At 43.8% G+C, this 20,751-nt stretch overlaps 1 protein-coding gene across 1 annotated transcript in view; it reads left to right on the top strand.

The window, feature by feature from the left end:
- Window positions 1–1,634: 1,634 nt before the first annotated feature.
- The window catches only part of DHX8 (DEAH-box helicase 8), a 182,970-nt gene continuing 163,853 nt past the window's right edge, over window positions 1,635–20,751 (top strand). The window contains exons 1-7 of the mRNA XM_082271508.1: window positions 1,635–1,768; window positions 7,257–7,342; window positions 12,073–12,145; window positions 14,840–14,922; window positions 19,553–19,662; window positions 19,841–20,215; window positions 20,329–20,473. Coding sequence (XP_082127634.1) covers window positions 1,660–1,768; window positions 7,257–7,342; window positions 12,073–12,145; window positions 14,840–14,922; window positions 19,553–19,662; window positions 19,841–20,215; window positions 20,329–20,473 — 981 coding nt within the window. The 5' untranslated portion in view covers window positions 1,635–1,659. The remainder of the gene's footprint in view (window positions 1,769–7,256; window positions 7,343–12,072; window positions 12,146–14,839; window positions 14,923–19,552; window positions 19,663–19,840; window positions 20,216–20,328; window positions 20,474–20,751) is intronic.

Here is a 20,751-nt window from a genome sequence, read left to right on the forward strand (position 1 = left end):
TCGCTTCCGGCCAGGAACAGCTGAGCAGCGCAGCAGTGCGCATGCTCACAGCCCCGGATACCTAATGAAAGAGCTGAGGACCTGACTAGTGCGCATGCGCACTAGTAGGAAATAATCACGGTGTCCGTGAAAAAAACCTACCCACGCCATGCTTACATTAAAACAAGTGTGCTGCAATATAAGTCATCTCCGCTCCTGTCCCTGTCACTCCCCTGATCTTGGCTAGTAAATATAAAAGCGGGTCTCGGCTCCGTGATTTATGTTCTCATACACCCGCCGCCGCTTTTATATTTAGTAGCGGAGATGAGGGAAGTGACAGGGATAGGAGTGGAGATCACTCGTATTGCAGCCCAGCTGTTTTAATGTAAACGCCGCATTAGACACAGTGCCGTGCAACCGAAAGTGACGAAGGTAGGTTTTTCTCACTGGTAGGTAATTCTCATGGAACACCGGGGCTCCCACTGAGACAGATACGCATATAAGTGGTCATTTAGAAAAATCCCAGTCCAATGAAGCCAACAATGCGCAGATATTGGGTTAACGTGCTTATGTAAATTTAAAAATGATTTTACTATTTTTAAATCTGCAATTCAGGTCCTGTTCAGGCACTGCCTGTCCTAGGCTGTCATTGCTGTGTCTGTCTCCCGGCTGTGCCAATGCACTAAGCAAATGCATGGTCCTTTATCATCACTATTAGGGAACCTGCCCTGAGAAATGCAATACAGCCATTGCTGAACCGCATGCATTTATACAGGATGTGTGGCTATTTAAGCGGTATTAAACACAAATGTTTAATATTTTGCAGCTTACCAATTAGATGTGATGACTGCATTCCTTTTCTTTTTAAGGCTTTCTTTCTTCTATTTTCATCTGGTGATCTGGCCAGTGAGTCTTTTTTTCACCACACAAACTCTCCAGCAGAATGTATCAGTTTACATGGATGAAACCGACCACTTTATACTGGCAGGGGTGATTAAATTAGCAACTTTTTTATTTATTCATGAAAAAACCTTTATTCTAAAAGGAGGGAAAAAAAACAGTTACTGTAACTGATTATAAAGTGTGAGCTGGAGTTTGGCTTCAGTCTTTGTGTAATTGCTAATACATTGGATCACATTGGGTGACACATTGGTGATCCGAGCCTCTCTTTGCTTTCTTTGGTGCTATGTATATACTGTACATTGTCTTGACTGAAATCCTGCACAACGTACACCCTTTCTTCAGCTAGTTTAGCCAGCAAAATGCTGGGGATGAGTATCCTGTCCTGTCACTTTGTAGCTGCGATTGGCCCTGGCAGTTGACTCCTGATGCACTGGCTATGTGGGTTGTCGCCAATTTTTATTTTTTTTTTGGGGGGGGGGGGGGGGGCAGCAGTTCCAGACAGGAGTAGGGTGTTACTGGTAAGAGCATCCTTTATTCAGTAATGGTTTATTTACTTTTTTAGGATGTGTTAGGTGATGGTAATGAGGCTTTCCAATTGCATTATAATTCTTCAAATGCTCACAGCATAAAGGTTGCATATTAATGTGAACAGGCTCATTTACAATATCTTTTTTTCTTGTGGTTATACTATTGTATTTGTAACTATTGTATATTATGCTAGTTTTATTTTTATAATTGTTATTACTATTGTAGGACTGTGCTGTCTAAGTAATAAACATGGCAGACGTAGCACTGGAGGAGCTGCATAAACTTGAGTACCTTTCTTTGGTCTCAAAGGTTTGCACGGAGCTGGATAACCATTTGGGCATTAATGACAAAGATTTAGGTAAGAAATGACAAAAATGTATTGTATCTGATTAAGAAAATGTGTAGAGAAGTAAAAGGTAGTATGATATATTATAATATGATCTATTTATGCCTTTTGTAATGCTGACATTAAGGCCCCATGCACACAGGGCGTTAGAAAAAAATGAGCTGCAGAGCCATTACCAATGCCAGAAAAAAGCAGCTGTAAAAACTTGCTTTTAGTAGCTTTTTCCATCGGCGTTAATGTGCGTTTAGCCGCATTAGCTTTTAGCAGGGTTTTTCTGCCTTGATTCAAAATCAGTGGTTGCCCATGAGCCGTCTTTGATACGGCTTTAAGACCATTGATTTGAATGGAAGTCATATCCAAATCGGATCATGATAATCCAACTTGTGGTGCGACTTGTTTTCTGAGGAACTTGAGGGGGAACTCCATGCCAAAATGGGAAAAAAAATGGCGTGGTGGTCCCCCCCCCCCCATGTTCCATACCAGGCCCTTGGGGTCATTGGGAGGTGGGTGCTATGGGGCGGGGGGGGGGAACTGCACCCCCCCCACCCTAAAGCACCTTGTCCCCATGTTGATGGGGACAAGGGCCTCTTCCCGACAACCCTGGGCATTGGTTGTGGGGGGTCTGCGGGGAAGGGGGCTTATCTGAGTCTGGGTGCCCCTTGTAACAAGGGCCCCCCCCCCCCAGATCCCGGCCCACCCATGTGAATGGGTATGGGGTACATTGTAGGACTGCAACTAACGATTAATTTGTCTGTCGACTAATCTATCGATTATTTTTACTATTAGTCGACTAATCTAACGATTATTTAAATTTTTTGTTTTTTTGCTTAATTTAGTGTTTTTTTGATTAGCTAATTAATCCTGTAATTAATACAGACCCCTCAGTAAGCCCCCTCCCACTACAGACCCCTCAGTAAGCCCCCCCTCCCAGTACAGACCCCCACAGTAAGCCCTCCCACCCAGTACAGACCACTTAGTAAGCCCCCCTCCCAGTACAGACCCCTCAGTAAGCCCTCCCATCTAGTACAGACCACTTACTAAGCCCCCCCTCCCAGTACAGACCCCTCAGTAAGCCCTCCCACCCAGTACAGACCCCTTACTAAACCCCCCTCCCAGTGCAGACCCCTCAGTAAGCCCCCCCACCTAGTACAGTATGTACTGGGTGGGAGGGCTTACTGAGGGGTCTGCACTGGGAGGGGGGGCTTACTAAGGGGTCTGTACTAGGTGGGAGGGCTTACTGAGGGGTCTGTACTGGAAGGGGGGCTTACTAAGTGGTCTGTACTGTACAGACCACTTAGTAAGCCCCCCTCCCAGTACACTAGTACAGACCCCTCAGTAAGCCCCCCCTCCCAGTACAGACCCCTTAGTAAGCCCCCCCCCCCCAGTACAGACACCCCAGTAAGCCCTCCCACCCAGTACAGACCCCTCAGTAAGCCCTCCCACCTAGTACAGGGCTTACTGAGGGGTCTGCACTGGGAGGGGGGCTTACTAAGGGGTCTGTACTGGGTGGAAGGGCTTACTGAGGGGTCTGCACTGGGAGGGGGGGGCTTACTAAAGTGGTCTGTACTGGGTGGGAGGGCTTACTGAGGGGTCTGCACTGGAAGGGGGGCTTACTAAGTGGTCTGTACTGTACAGACCACTTAGTAAGCCCCCCTCCCAGTACACTAGTACAGACCCCTCAGTAAGCCCTCCAACCTAGTACAGACCCCTTAGTAAGCCCCCCTCCCAGTGCAGACCCCTCAGTAAGCCCTCCCACCTAGTACAGACTGTACTAGGTGGGAGGGCTTACTGAGGGGTCTGCACTGGGAGGGGGGCTTACTAAGGGGTCTGTACTGGGTGGGAGGGCTTACTGGGGGGTCTGTACTGGGAGGGGGGCTTACTAAGTGGTCTGTACTGTACAGACCACTTAGTAAGCCCCCCTTCCAGTACAGACCCCCCAGTAAGCCCTCCCACCTAGTACAGGCCATTACAAGCCGGTGTAGCGCCGCAAATGTGACATGTCTAAGTAGCTGGGTGATCGGGGGAGGATGGCGAATGTGTGTTGCGGCAGAAGCTGAGGGAGTACAGGGGTGCTGGAGACGGTCAGCGCTCACCTCTCGTCTCCGACGGAGCCCGGCGGGGGAATTTCACCCGGCCGGCAATGCTTCAAGCGGCGCGGCGGCCGGCCGGGGGCGTGTGACGTCACGCATTGACGCGTCGACGCATTTTCCGCACGTCGACGATTTTTTGTAGTCGACGAGTCGTGGCAGCCCTAGTACATTGTACCCCTACCCGTTCACCCCAAAAAAAGGTAGTGTAGTGTAAATGACAAGAGACGGTTTTGAGAAGTCCTTTATTAAAAATCTTCCTCCGGTCTTCTCTGCTGCCAACCCAGCCCTCCGACCATGTCTCCCGGGATTATGGTGGCTCCGCTCTTTGCGGCTTCTTATATAGCCGTGGGGTGTGGCCACCCAGGAATGTCACCTGGAGTCCCTGCCCCCTTGTGTCATCACGCATCGTCAGGTGACGACACAAGAGGGTGGGGTCTCTAGTTGGCCACAACTCCCATGCCAGTTTTTTTCCATTTTGGTGTGGAGTTCCCCCTCAAGATCCTCAGAGCGCAAGTCGGATCATCATGATCCGACTTGGATGCGACTTGTATGCAAATCAATGGGCTCCCATAAGGAACCATTGATTTTCACAAAAAAAAAAAACGTATGACACGGCTTAACACTGTATAAGCAACGTTTTAGCAGCATCAGACATTTTTACAGCTGTAACGCCGGTCCTCGGAACGTGCTGGCCCTGGGTTTTTTTTTGTTTTTTTTTGTTTTTTGCAGCTTGCCTATGCCACTTACAGCTTCAAAATGTCTGTGTGTGCAAGAGGCCATAAACTAAAATCAAGGGGTGTTTTTAGGCTGCAAAAAAAAAAAAAAAAAACGTCTTGACGCTCCTAAAAGCAGCTGCAAAAATGCCCTGTGTGCATGAGGCCTAAGACTTCTGTGTCCTTTATTGGACTCCAAAAGAATTTTACGGTGAGTACAAAAAATCCTGTTTTATAAAGTTGCGTATAGGGAGAAGTCTCTGTCACCTCCAACCTTTCTTCCCTTTTCTTTTCCCTTCCCAATGGTCAACCAACTTGCCATAAGGAAGCTATATATTTCCCATTATTACAGGCAGCACTGATGGACCTCAGGGCCACCCAGCTGCCAAAATCCTTCAACAGAGATGAAAGAAACCCCACAAACAATACATGTTTAGGCTAAACTAAAATCTAGGAATTAAAGGAACAGTTTGAATATGTAAAAAATGAATAGCTCATCCCCCACAGTTATTACTTTTTTGTATCACTTGACCCTCCCTTTTTGATTGTAAGTCCTAACGAGCAGGGCCCTATGATTTCTTCCTGTATTGAATTGTATGGTAACTGTACGGTCTGCCCTCATGTTTAAAGTGCTGCGTAAACTGTTGGCGCTATATAAATCCTGTGTTCTGTTTACCTGGTTTTTCCAGAACACTACTGAGGGTACCTCTACCTCCCCCCCCCCCCCCCCCCACCCCCTCTAGTAACACCCAACCAGGATGCCTCATGTAGTCTGGAGGGCTAGGGGATATGTCTGTGGCAGAACACTGATGCTGGACTTGTGTTTCTAAGGATCACAGCTAGCAATCAAATACTTAACACTGGCTTTATCAGCATTAGGACACTTCCCTGGATATTTAATACCTGGCGAGGCTGAAGTCGTGTTTTTAAATTCTTTATGTAATTCAGTAAACCATGTGGAGAGGGAAGATTCGTGATCTGGGTGTCAGAAGATGTTCTTTTAGTCTGTAGCACCAAAAGCTGGGTGTAAATCTAAGGCTCCATGTACACGGGACGTTGTTAAAAGTGCCTTTGAATGCTGGAATTTTTAGGACGTTTGAAACGTCCGTTCAGTCGAGTTTGTACCCGCGTTTAGCGGGCGTTTAGCGGCGTTTACGGGCGTTTGCGTTTAGAACCGTTCCTAGAGGTCAAAAAAATTATTCCCCTTTAAAATGGAAAAACGCGAACGCTAAACGCGGGTCATCGCGTTCGGATGCGTTCGGACGCGTTCAGACGCGTTTGTGCGTTTGAAACGCCGGGAAACACACGTTCGAACGCAAATAATTGCGTTCTAAAAAAAGTCCCTGAACGCAACTGCCTGCAAATGACTGTAAACGACCTGGTGTACATGGACAGATAAGATAAAATGTAGATGGGTTCAGGGGCTTCTGAAAAAAACGCCCAACAGCTCCTAAACGGCCATTTTCAGCGTCCCGTGTACATGGAGCCTTAGACTTCTATGCTTTTGGTGGCAATGTATGTGTCTATCTGACCACGCCCCCACATAGGCCGCAAGCTGTCACAGCCGGGTGCCCATACTAGTGAGGCCGGCGCCGCGGGGGGGGGGGGGGGGGTAGAGGGAGGGAAACGAGGCTCCCGCTGGCCACATCGCTGGATCCTGGGACAGGTGAGTGTGTGTGTGTGTTGCAGCTACTCTTTTTATAAACCCAAAAACCGGGAACTCTGCTTTAAGGGCTGGACGATTTTACCCCTTAATGACCAGGCCGTTTTTTGCGATACAGAACTGTGTAACTTGAACTGACAATTGTGCATTTTCTTTTATTCTTTTTTTTTCCCCACAAATAGAGCTTTTCTTTTGGTGGTATTTGATCACCTCTCCGGTTTTATTTTTTTTTTGCGCTATAAACAAAAAAAGACTGACAATTCTGGAAAAAAAAAAATATTTTTTTACTTTCTGCTATATAACATTCCCAATAAAAAAAAAAAAATTAGAAAATCTAATTTTTTCATAAATTTAGGCCAATATGTATTCTGCTACATATTTTTGGTAAAAAAAAATACCAATAAGGGTATATTGATTGGTTTGCGCAAAAGTTATTGTGTCTACAAACTAGGGGATAGAGTTATGGGATTTTTATTTTTTTTCACTAGTAATGGCAGCGATCAGTGATTTTTAATGGTACTGCGACATTGCCCCGGACAGATCTGACACTTGACACGAGTGACATTACTACAGTAATCGCTAAAAATATGCACCGTTACCATACTAATGACACTGGCAGGGAAGGGGGTTAACACCAGGGGCGATCAAAGGGTTAAGTGTGCTCCTAGGGAGTGCTTTCTACTGTATGGGGGTTGTACTCATTGAATGAACACAGACCTCTGTTCCTAAATAGGAGGAACACAGGATCCATGTGTTCCATCTTTGACCTGCTGCAGTAAAACTACGGCAACTGGTCAGCAAGTGATTAAATGTGATTGCTTAATTCTGAACACAGCTACATCCCCATAAGAGGGTGTGCACACTTATGCAACCATGTTTATTTTTACTCCTTTGTCTTTTTTTTTTTTTTTCTTTTTTCAATCACAGAAACCTGATATTTTAACAGGGTTGTGTAGAAAAAGCAGAAACTGTTGTTTTTTTTTTGGTCAAGTTTAAGATAAGATTTCTAGCTATAATATTGTTTTTGCTTGCAGCTGAATTCATCATTGACCTTGCAGAGAAGTTTCCTTTACATGACACTTTTAAAACTGCTCTGGAAAAGAATGGTGCAGAATTCACAGTAAGTGCTTTTGGTTATGTTGTCTCTGTCTGTATCTAACTACTTAATGTAGAACTCCTAATTAAAACATGTTTTTTTTTTTTTTTTTTTTATTTTGAATGGAGTAAGGGTACCCCTCTCTCAGTATTTATTAAGCCGCCTGTTTCCCATTGGAGAGATTTACCTTTGCTTCCTGTACTATAGCCAGAACAGGAAGTGGGGGGAAATTCCTTGTGGCCCCCAGGTCACTAGAACTAGTGTCCCTATAGTAGGATTTCACCTTTATTACTGTTCTGGGCATAACCCAAAATTTGTAGTTTTCTGTTTTATTGATAATACTAAACAGGATAGAGAGGGTGAATTGTTCTAACGAGGGCACAAACGGCAATAAAAACTTGACGGGTTATATTCCCTCTCAACTCTATCAAAAAAAAAAAAAAAAAGTTTTGTTTATAATTTTAAAATGAATGGAAACTCTCTAGCAATGAGCATCTCTTTATTTGCTACGTTTTGGTCCCTTAAAGCCTCGTAAACACGCAACGATTGTTGGCCGTCTTTTGTCCAGTGTTGTTGTGTTGGTTGAAATGTGCTCTAGACTGCACACAAATTTTATCGCCAACAAAAACCAACTTCAGAAGTGATGTCATGTTCTGGTTTACTTTCAGTGTGTTTTTTCTTCTCTGAGCATGCCCAGTCTTGCTCATCAGATTTTTGTCTGCCGAAATCTGTACTGACTGAAGAACAATCGGCCGTTATGTTGACGGCCAACAAAAATTTTATAGCCTGCACACCAGATTTTGTTCGGCCGAAAAGTCGCAGTCGGTTGTCGGAAGCATCATACTAAAGCCTCGTACACACGCAACGATTGTTGGCCGTGAATTTTCGGCCAACGTCCGATCGGACGATTGTCGGCTTGTTAGTATAATGCTTCCGACAACCGACTGCGACTTTTCGGCCAAACAAAATCTGGTGTGCATGCTATAAAATTTTTGTTGGCCGTCAACATAACGGCCGATTGTTTGTCAGTCAGTACAGATTTCGGCAGACAAAAATCAGATGAGCAAGACTGGGCATGCTCAGAGAAGAAAAAACACACGCAAAGTAAACCAGAACATGACATCACTTCTGAAGTTGGTTTTTGTTGGCCGACAAAATTTGTGTGCAGTCTTGAGCACATTTCAACCAACACAACAACACTGACAAAAGACGGCCGATCGGACGTTGGTCGAAAAATTCACGGGCAACAATCGTTGCGTGTGTACGAGGTTTAAGACCTGGTTCACACCAGTGTGATTTCAGATGTAACTTGAGTTGCACAGAATCACATGACAAGGCAAATCACATTGTTTTCAATACTGTCTGTTCACATCAGTGAGATTTAGCACAGAGCAATTTTGGAAGAGGTTCTTGTACTATGTTGGTGCGATTCCAGTGTGATTTTTGTACCCACAGAATATACAAACCTGATCAAGTTGCATCTAAGTACCACTACATAATCGCACTGAAAGTTGGATCAAAATTGTATCGCAGCACTGTGAACCTAGCCTAAATATAGTATATCCTTGAAAACTATTTGGTTTGAAATGTGTGAAAATACCTTTTTGATCCTGCTGAAAATCTTGATAACTTCTCATGCTCTCTGACTGTGATGTATTGTTATCAGTTACATTGTTCACAGCTTTATCTCTATGCTACAGAATACCTCTTTCTCTTCGCCAAGCCATAAGGAAGGAGTTCTGTAGCCATGGTAGGTTAACAATGCTGCTCCTCCATAGCTACAATAAGTGAGTGAGCGTTGTCACCAAGGAAGTGTTACTAGCAAGGTCACCAGGTGGAGAAAGAAGAAAAAAAAAACCCTGAAAAAGAGACTACTGCAGCCACTTAAAGGAGTTGTAAAGGCAGAAGTTTTTTTTTTTATCTTAATGCATTCTGTGCAATAAGATAAAAGCCTTCTGTGTGCAGCCGCCGCCCAAGCACCCTCTACGAGTCTTTCGGGCCATCTGGGACTCACTCCTGATTGGCTGAGACACAGCAGTGGCACCATTGGCTTCCGTCAATCAGTCAGCTAGTCGGGGGAGAGGGGGTGGGTCCCAAATGGCAGCTCTGTGTCTGAATGGACATATGAAGCTGCAGATTGGCTTGGGTGCCCCAGAGCAAGCTGCTTTCTGTGGGGGCTTTTGGCAGGAGGAAGGGGCCAGGAGTACAGAAGAGGAGGATCCGGGTCACTCTGTGCAAAACCAACTGGACAGAGCAGGTAAGTATAACTGGTTTGTTATTGGAAAAAAAAAAGCACGAGACTTTACCATAACTTTAATCTGCAGTATATAAAATGTTTGTTCTTGGATTTAGAAATACCCTAAAGTCATTGTGGGTCTCGCTTTCGCTTACATTATGCAAGAGTATATCATCAAAATGTTGGTAAATGCTATTTTCATTACTGATCATTCCAGGGTACAATATGAAACGGTACAAAAAAACTTCTGGACCGGAAGGTTTTTACCCCCCTTAATGACCAGGCCATTTTTTGCAATACGACACTGCGTTACTTTAACTGACAATTGCACGGTCGTGCGCTGCTGTACCCAAATAAAATTGATGTCCTTTTTTTTCCTCAAATAGAGCTTTCTTTTGGTGGTATTTGATCACCTCCTGCAATTTTTATTTTTTGCCCTATAAACAAAAAAGGAGACCATTTTTGAAAAAAAAAAACAAATAAACAATATTTCTCTTTCATTCACTAACTGACACAGCTTCAAGTCTTCAGACCATTGGGCTTTATGCTCTCTCTAGGAGTAGGACTAGACGGAAACCTTTTTGGTTACGCCCCTGATTCAGTCTCAGAGGGTATACCATCACCTGCTTTAGGACTCCGTTTTTTTTCTGCCTAGTCAGAAGTAAGGACCTGGCTCTTTTTTGTATTTTTTTTGTATTTAAATGGAATTTTTTACTTTTTCTTTGTTGTTTTTGTTCCTGTGTGAACTACAATCAACAGCTGGACTGGGCGACGCACTGCATATTCTAGATCCTTATGGCCTTCCTAGTCTGGCCTGCGAGCACGACCCAACTATTAGCTCTGCGACATAGCCCCACTGGACGGGGGCTGGCCGGCGAGTAAAACACCTCACAAGGTCGCATAGCCCTGGTCACGACAACAGTCATGATCAGAGTCGCAGTGTATCTTAGGCTGCAGCACCCCCATTCCAAGATGGTGTGGTGGACTGCTGGGAGTAGCACCCGCCTAGTGACTGTGGTATGGCGAGTAGTGTCCCCCCCTTCCTTTTGTAATTGTTGGGGTGGTCGTGGGCCCTCCTGTGTCCGCCCTCCTCATACTTTTCCTCCTTTTCCTTACTGGGGTTCCCCTGTGTAGGTGCCCTCATCTGTCCCCTCCCCTCGGGGGGGGCATGGGTGTTTTTTGACTGAGGGAGCTCGTAGGGTGCTGGGCCGGAGAAGTAGATGGTGCCGCCACTACCAGCCCCCCTCCTGGGGTCTCTGTGCTTTCCTAGGGTCCAGGGTCCCGTGCAGCGCCAACTGGTGCTGCCATTTTGCCGTGGATTCTGTATTCCTGGCTTCAGCGCCCATGTTTGTGTAGTCCAGCGGCCATGTTTTTGGTTTCCTCATATCCCAAAAAATGCCTGCAGTTTTTTTGTATTTACACTTATGATATAGTGGAGTGCCTGCAGCAATAATCTTTATACATCTTGGTTGCTCGCAGGACTATACAATTATTTTTGGTTCCCAATAGTTTTAATGGCGGCCATTTTCCTGTAGTTTAATGCAGTGCTTAGGCTACAGGGTCTCTAGTGTCAGGTCAGTGTTTCCTCTTCTCTTTCCAGCAGTGTTGACAGTGCTCTCTGCTTGACAGTCTCTGGCTTTGACGGCATTGCTTTTTAAAGCCAGGTTTTAGGGGGTTGGGGGTTGTCCGAATCAGTTATCCTCGCCATGTTGAAGGCTCCCAAGTCTACCTCTCAGAAGATATATCATCACACCTAGATGGCTTATATTACCTGCTTGCTTTCAGTACCATTAGAGTCAGGTGTTTGCCCTTACGGCCTTTTAATTTTTTGTGTCCCTTGGCCTCGTGCTCATTTATTCGCACGTTTATCCAAGGGGTTCTTCACTTGGTGCCTCCCTGCATTGCACATTGCCGTTGTGAGACTTGAATTTGGTTCTCCAGAAGCCTCCCTTTGAGAGTATTCTGGATTTCCCTTGCCTTCTCTTTCAAAAAGTTGCCGCCTTTTAGTTGCAGTTACTTCCGCGAGACAAGTGCCCGGAGCTGGCGGCTTTATTTTGTAAGTCTCCCTATTTGGTGGTTCACAGGGATAAGATGGTTCTCCATCCGTGTCCTTCCTTTCTTCCTAAGGCAGTGTTGGATTTTCACTTTAATGAGGACATTGTTACTCATTGTAAAATCCCTTTCCCAGAGTTAATTGTTCTGACACTGCTTTTGTTACAAACTGGATTGCCTATAGCAGAGAGGGAGTTTTATACCAGCAGGGACTGTCCATAGGCGGTTCTGTTTCCTTTCTGTCTAGTGTATTACTCCTATCCATGATTGTGTCCATCAATCAACTCCGAGAAAGGGATTTTATGGTAAGTAACAAAAGTCAGTTTTTTTTTTCCCCTGGATTTTGGATTTAAAGACCTGTTCAATGGACAGTAAAATATTTTATTCCAAGCACAAAAATTATATTTTACAGTTGTTAGTAAATTTTAGATTACCGATTTGTTTATCAATGTCCTTCTTTTTACAGGATTCTCTTATTAGTAATTTACTGCGGTTGATCCAGACAATGAGGTGTCCAACAAAGCCATCTACAAGTAAAGGTGTGTGTATAGTATTCCACTGTGTATGATCTGTAATGCAAAGATTTAGAATGTGGACTTTTCAGTTGACACTCTCTTACCCTAGCTTCTAGATTGAGTCACCCCACATGTCACTTTCTTCTGGAGCAAACCCTACTGATGAATCTCTTATCCAATAATGGCTATAAATTCTGATTTCTAATATGAACATTTGGATGGAAATCATGTTTGAGGGGGCTGTATGAGGTGGTGAAAATTCCCTAGTAAAAAGATTCTTAGCAGATAAGGCATTTCCAGATGGAAATTCCAAAACTTCATAGTAAAACGTATTTTTTTTTTTTCTCTACAGTAGGACTTTTCCTGCAAAGATATGCCCTAATCATTAAAGTATCCCTTGTATGTATTTGCTAGGGCTTGTGACCCAGTCTTTCATAACACTCTTACAAGTTAAGCTCCATCATGGCACAGTTCTGAGGTTTTGTCTGATGTATTGTCACTGGCACAAATGAAATGGCACCTTTTGTCAGTGGGTTTTGTTAAGGAGTGGTGTTTTTTTAATTGGTTTTACTTTGTTAAACATTGTGAGTCTCTCCTTGGTTTCAGACTGACCAAGGCAAGCACGGAAGCAGATCTGTGTTATCTTAGTCAACTATTGTCCATGGGAGGACTTCTGGGAGTTGCAGGATGCTGTGCCTACACACAGCATGCCTATATCTCCTGTTGGTAGTTGTGTGGCCACGCCCCACTCCCAGCTCTTCTTGAAACCGTAACGGGGTGGGCTTATTTACACACACAGAGGGGATGTTCCCCCCCCCCCCCCCCATCTGTGCCTTACATCACACAGTGGGTGGATAGTTTGCAGAATTATGCCATAGCTGACTGGTGGGTAGGTGTCTTACTCAGCAAAGCGGGCGGGTGGGATTACTGACACTGGTTCATTCAGTGTCTTGTTGTTGTGATTTAGCTGTGATTGGCCAAAGTAAATCACATGTTACAGATGGGCTGTGATTGACCCTGTCTCTGTACCATGTGATCACTGTAACCAGTCACAGCTAGCAACACAATTGTATACAATGGATGGCATGAAAGGAAGCCATCCTTTGTTTACAATTGGTTATGGAGATCACATGGTACTGACAGGCCGGTACCGTGACCAGTCATTGGCTGTGTCTGGTGAAAACAGCCAGTGACAACGCGCTGCTGCGCGGCCCCACGAGAAGCGCATTCTGGGAGGACGTCCTCTCAGAACAGTGCTCCCTCCCCCCCCCTTTTATAGTACAATGACGGACAAGCAGGAAGGTGTTAATTTATGAGGCTGTGTGGTCACGACGACCTAACCATAAACAAACAAAATATTTTTAAGAAAATAAAGAAGCCATGTATTTCTATTTGCTGAATTAGTATGGCCTTTTGATGCAGTGTGTTCGCAAATGCTTTAACATGGATTTGTTTATATTTGAATATACTTTTGATTGTCATTAAACAAGATCTAACATTTTCTGCAGTGCTTTAAAAATAGAGGTACAGTTGGAATTATCTAGAGAATGATTGTGCGCTGCCACTTTACTACTAAAATACTACTAAAATATATAAAAATATAGCTGCAGCTATCACCTAATGTGTTCCCACATAGACAATAAATAAAAGAAAAAAAAATGTGTGATAGCGCTGCTATATATTTAGAATACAATTGTAGTCTAAAAAAGATGGGGAAGTAATATAAAAAAGTTTCATTTTTAGAAAGAGGTGGGATAAGCTTTCCAAAGGAAGAAATTCGTTTTCAGGGGTTGGGTGTCAAGTACCTGATCCGAAGCCAGAGTGTAGAGAGGGCTCCCCTTGCGGCTAGGTGCAGAGCACCCCTGGAAGTGGAACAGGGAGTGCTGTGCCCGAAGTAGCACGGGTTGCCGGCTGAGATGGCCAGATGGTAACAGGAACCAGCTGGGTGTGAAGTCCAAGGCAAATTTGGAACACTTGGCAAGCCGGTCAGACACGAGGCGGGAACAGGAACAAGCCGGGTCATACACGAGAAGGCTGGTAAGCAAAGTCGGGAGCCGAGCCGGGTCATACGCTGGAGAAGGCAAAAGAGAGTCCGGGAACACGCCAAGAGGTCAGGAGCCAGGGGTTCAAGAGAATCAAGGTCAAAGCAATCCGGGTCGGCAACAGGAAGTCAAGATCAGCAAGCAAAACAAAGGCACAGGGAACACAGGAGGCTGACAATCATCCAGCAGCTAGTGACTGTAGCTGCTGGCTCTAAATAGGCCATTTGGCGCCAAGAGCCATTACGCATGGCGCACGCTGTCGCGCATGCGCACTGGCGCGTACTTCCCCCAACTGTGTTTGCCTGGGATTGGGCGCGCATGCGCATTCGCGATTCTGCTGATTGGCCACAATGTTAGTTCTCTGACATCGGGTAAAGGTGGACAGAGTAGGAGATGGTTGGAGAGATTGGGGTAGAAAGTTGGTTTGGGATGGAAGAGACTTTAGAGAAATCCTAGAGGTGAGCATGAGAGGGGGTGGCAAGACAGCTAAAAAGCAGGTGGCTGGAGCAACAAATAGGGTGGTTATTTGAAGGCAAGGTTGGTGATGTAGCTCAGGGCAGAGTTTTGGATGATTTTGCATTGTTAATTTTTATGTATTGAAATTTCTAAAAATCTGGAAATTTAAGCTTGCAATATTTTCTAGTGTAGTTAAAATGTTTTATGTTTTTACACACAGAAACTGTAAAGGTAAAAAACGAGAAGGAGAAGATGAAAGAATTATTTCCAGCACTTTGCAGACCAGACAATCCATGTGTTCGAGTAAGTAAACTTTTGGACTCTAAAACCACCTCCTCCAGTAGAAGCGCCTATGAACGCATGTTAGCCTCTAGCGAGGGTTGCTGTCCATTTCACATACAGTGCATTGCGAAAGTATTCGACCTTTTGCCACATTTCAGGCTTCAAACATAGATATAAAACTAATTTTTTTTGAAGAATCAACAAGTGGAACACAATCATGAAGTGGAACGAAATTTATTGGATATTTCAAACATTTTTAACAAACTGAAAAATTGGGCGTGCAAAATTATTCAGCCCCTTTACTTTCAGTGCAGCAAATTCTCTCCAGAAGTTGTGAGGATCTCTGAATGATCCAATGTTGACCTAAATGACTAATGATGATAAATAGAATCCACCTGTGTGTAATCAAGTCTCCGTATAAATGCACGTGCACTGTGATAGTCTCAGAGGTCTGTTTAAAGCGCAGAGAGCATCATGAAGAACAAGGAACACACCAGGCAGGTCTGAGATACTGTTGTGGAGAAGTTTAAAGCCGGATTTGAATACAAAAAGATTTCCCAAGCTTTAAACATCCCAAGGAGCACTGTGCAAGCGATTAATATTGAAATGAAAGGAGTATCAGACCACTGCAAATCTACGAAGACCTGGCTGTCCCTCTAAACTTTCAGCTCATACAAGGAGAAGACTGATCAGAGATGCAGCCAAGAGACCCATGATCACTCTTTATGAACTGCAGAGATCTACAGCTGAGGTGGGAGACTCTGTCCATAGGACAACAATCAGTCGTATACTGCACAAATCTGGCCTTTATGGAAGAGTGGCAAGAAGAAAGACATTTCTTAAAGGTATCCATAAAAAGTGTCGTTTAAAGTTTGCCACAAGCCATCTGGGAGACACACCAAACATGTGGAAGAAGGTGCTCTGGTCAGATGAAACCAAAATCGAACTTTTTGGCAACAATGCAAAACGTTATGTTTGGCGTAAAAAAAAAAAACACAGCTCATCACCCTGAACACACCATCCCCACTGTCAAACATGGTGGTGGCAGCATCATGGTTTGGGCATGCTTTTCTTCAGCAGGGACAGGGAAGATGGTTAAAATTGATGGGAAGATGGATGGAGCCAAATACAGGACCATTTTGGAAGAAAACCTGATGGAGTCTTCAAAAGACCTGAGACTGGGACAGAGATTTGTCTTCCAACAAGACAATGATCCAAAACATAAAGCAAAATCTACAATGGAATGGTTCACAAATAAACCTATCCAGGTGTTAGCATGGCCAAGTCAAAGTCCAGACCTGAATCCAATCGAGAATCTGTGGAAAGAACTGAAAACTGCTGTTCACAAACGCTCTCCATCCAATCTCACTGAGCTCGAGCTGTTTTGCAAGGAGGAATGGGCAAAAACTTCAGTCTCTCGATGTGCAAAACTGATAGAGACATACCCCAAGCGACTTACAGCTGTAATTGCAGCAAAAGGTGGAGCTACAAAGTATTAACTTAAGGGGGCTGAATAATTTTGCACGCCCAATTTTTCAGTTTTATATTAAAGTTTGAAATATCCAATAAATTTCGTTCCACTTCATGATTGTGTCCCACTTGTTGATTCTTCCAAAAAAATTAGTTTTATATCTTTGAAGCCTGAAATGTGGCAAAAGGTCAAGGGGGCCGAAATACTTTCGCAATGCACTGTAATTGCGAGGGGAGCTGAACCAAGGAGATCAATGCTCCTTTCACAGGCGGTCCGATGAGGTCTGCCTGTCAGTTTTTAAGGCGGACTTGATTGGATCCATTTACCCCTATGGATTAGTGGATGTCAGTGCTGATACCCACCGCTATCTGATCCTGTCCACCAAATCCAGACGGATGGTGACCATCCATCCATTTTCCATCCATCTGGAGTATCGGATCCGATAAGTCGCATAGATGGGACCGGGTGTCATTGAAAGCAATGGGCTGTGACTTGTCATGCGACTTTGTGTCCAAAGTCGCTTGACAAGTTACACTAGTGGAAACTGAGCTTTAGTCTTCGCTTCCACTGTTGCGATTGAGTGTGGCTTTGATCCAACTTTACACCCTCTGGAGCAGTCGCATCAAAAGTTGCATCAAAGTAGCGCAGGTACCTTTTTTTTCAAAGGCGCATAGATGGGAACGGGTGCTATTAAAATCAATGGGATGTTACTTGTCATGCGACTGTGTCCAAAGTCGCATGACAAGTTGCACTAGTGGAAACGTAGAATTAGTGAATTAATGTGGTTGCCTGTACTATTTCTTTAATGTTAATGTCAGTGTAGCTGACACTGACAGTCTTCCCCCCCCCCCCCCTCCTTGTGTCCAGCTTCCTTCTCCTATGGTAGTCATTCAATGCCCAGCACAGCTATGCTGTATATGTGCACTGCAGCAAAACCCCCCGTGTCCTATGTGTATTTCTTCATTTCCTTATGAATTCGGATGTACAATGCATCCTTACTGATGAGAGAACACTGGGAGGAAACCTATGATCAGCTCCTCCCATCCTGTATACGCCCTCTGGCTACACAGGAACAGTGCCCCTCCCTGGAATTGATGTCACTAGCTTTCAGTAACCACACCCACTTGCTGCTCTTGTACTCAAAAGGAAGAGGAATTTAAGTCATGTGACAGCACTGAATACTGCAAAATAAATGGAGAAAAACTGGGATTTTTTAATTTTGAGACCGAACGCTGAACTCAGCTTACATTAATGATTTCAGGGGAGAATTTAAAGTGTAGTTTCCCATTCACAGAGAACTGTGAATAAAATGATGTGGGGGGGGGCATGGGAAAAGCACCAAATGGCCACGTTCATTTCAAAGAGTGATAGCAGGCACCCAGAGAAGATGCCTGCCCGTCATGTGGGACGGGGGGAGAGAAGAGAGGCTGCGGCTGCTGAAACATGTTACATGTTCCACTGTAAATACATGTGGAACATGTTCTAATTGGTTAACTTCTCCTTTAACGTGTGGTTGATTAGTGTAGTGGTGAGAGCAAGAAGGATAATTTTGTTATCAGAACTTGATATACCCTTCATTTTCAGTGTGGTTCAACAGGGAATTGTACATCCTTCAACCACTTCACGTCCTTAGACTATTTTAAAATGTTCTGAACTTGAAATGGTTAAAACAAGCTCATGTGAAGAAAACGAATAGCAGGGCACTGAGATCAGTTTTAATTAAAAAAACACTTTAATAAAATAAGCAGCATACTTGCATAGTATAGAAGTTAGCATGAAACAGCATGGATAAGGAACAACTTTGACCAAGCGGCTATATCAGTGTGAGGCTGTAGGCATCACTGGGAAATCAGAGATCGAGGATGACAGGAGTCAGCTAGCTCAAAGTAAGGATATTAGCAGTGGCGTTTTAGGCTGCACACAAGGATGACAGCTAACAAAATGCCTAGTGGATGTTGGGAGAGGGGGTATGCATGACGCGTGTCCAGGGACTTGCCCTCTTCTTCAAATGCAATTGGCTAGGAGTCTATCAGCATGGCACATCTTGGCTTGACAATATTTGGCCACTCCTCTTTGCAAAACACTCCAGATTCAGATTCCAGTTGGCTGAGCCATTCCAAAACATTAATCTTCTGGTGAAGCCATTTCTTTTATTGGTTTGGATGTATGCTTTGGGTTTTTGTCTTACTGAAAGATGAAGTTCTTCTTCGTGTTCAGCTTTCTATTAGAAGCCTGAAGGTTTTGTGCCAATATTGACTGGTATTTGGAACTGTTCATAATTCCCTCTACCTTGACTAAGGCCCCTGTTCCAGCTTAAGAAAAACCACCCCAAAGCAAGATGCTGCCACCACTATGCTTCAGTGTAGGTATGGCGTTCTTTTGGTGATGTGCAGTGTTGTTTTTGCGCCAAACCTATGTTTTGGAATTATGGCCAAAAAGTTCAACCTTGGTTTCATCAGACCGTAACCCATTTTCCCACATGCTTTTGGGAGACTTGTGTTTTTGGGAGATGTGTTATTGCAAAATTTAGCCAAATGCTTCCGTCTTGCCACTACCCCATAGCCCAGACATATGAAGAATAAGGGGAGATTATTGTCACATTTACCACACAGCCAGTACTTACCAGATATTCCTGCAGCTCCTTGAATGTTGCTCTAGGCCATTTTGCAGCCTTCTTGACCAGTTTTCTTCTCGTCTTTTCATCAATTTTGGAGGGACGTCCAGTTCTTGGTAATGTCACTGGTGTGCCATATTTTCTCCACTTGATGACTGTCTTCACCGTGTTCCATGGTATATCTAATGCCTTGAAAATTCTTCTGTACCCTTCTCCTGACTGATACTTTTTGAATAATGATATCCCTCTGATGCTTTTGGAAGCTCCATGGCTTTTGCTGTAGAATGTGACTAAAAAATGTCAGGAAAGACTTAATAGAACAGCTGAACTGTATTTGGGGTTAATCAGAGGCACTTTTAAATGACAGCTAAATTCCCAGTTATAAGAGGGTATGCACACCTATGCAACCACATTATTTTAGTTTTTTTATTTTCATCCGATTTTTCTCATCTTCTGTACTAAGTATTAGTGTAGAACTTACAAATCTTTTGGAAGACAGAAACCATTTATGTGTTTGTTCTGTCCATTTAACTAATTTACTGAAGTTTTCCTTTAATGTTTTTTAGACCATGCTTGATCCAGAAGATCTAAAGGTGGCAGCAGATACCTTGAAAGAACTTGAAGCTCTAATGCCTAGTGCAAACCGTCAAGACAAGGAAAAAAGTAGTAAACACAAGTATGTATCACTGCTTTTGAATATAATTGCATTTACAATATATGAGAAGGCATCTGAGTAATTTTTTTAGTTTTTTTTTTTTTTTTAATTAATCTAAAATACTTCTTATAATATGACTGTACTTCTCAATGTTTTTACGTAACTGTTGCCAGAATCTGTATTGTTGTGTCATTATTAGACATAAGAAGAAAAGGAGTCGCAGCCGAGACAGAAGTCGGAAAAGCCGCAGTCGCAGCAGAGACAGAAGACGGAGAAGTCACAGTAGAGACAGGGGACGAAAGAACCGCAGTTGTAGCCGAGACAGAGGTCAGAAAAGAAAGGATAGATCCCGCTCCAGATCCAGAGATAGAAAAAGAATGAAAAGTCCACACAGGTCAAGGAGTCGAAGCCCCACCAAGAGCCGGGAGCAGCACTCTGAAAGGTTTAATGATCGTTGGAGGGAGAAACATGTAGACAGACCGCCCCCGGAGGAGCCAGCCATTGGTGATATCTACAATGGCAAAGTCACCAGCATTATGCAGTTTGGTTGTTTTGTTCAACTGGAAGGCCTAAGGTAACTGATTATCTGTCTTCACTATTTATGTAGGGCTGTAGCACCTGTTTATTTTTGGCAGCTCCTCTAAAGTACTTCACCTCATGGTTATAATTTTACTGTTTTGTCCACAGAAAACGTTGGGAAGGGTTGGTACACATATCCGAGCTGAGGAGGGAAGGTCGTGTGGCTAATGTTGCTGATGTAGTAAGCAAAGGTCAGAGAGTGAAAGTCAAGGTACTTTCCTTCACTGGATGCAAAACTAGCCTCAGTATGAAGGTATGGCTAAGAATAAACCACATTGTGTTTGATTTGTATTTATAACCTAAACATTGCAGTACTCTTGAACTGTTATAAGGGTATTGGCCTTGATGAATACTCATTTCCTACTTTATATATTCTGTAAAAAAAGATTATTCCTATAGTATTGACAACAGGAGTATGTGTATATGTATGTATGTATGTGTGTGTATATATATATATATATATATATATATATATATATATATATATATATATATATATATATACACACATACAGTATCTCACAAAAGTAA

The sequence above is a fragment of the Pelophylax lessonae genome (assembly GCF_965119305.1).
Source record: "Pelophylax lessonae genome assembly, chromosome: 11".
NCBI lineage: Eukaryota > Metazoa > Chordata > Amphibia > Anura > Ranidae > Pelophylax > Pelophylax lessonae.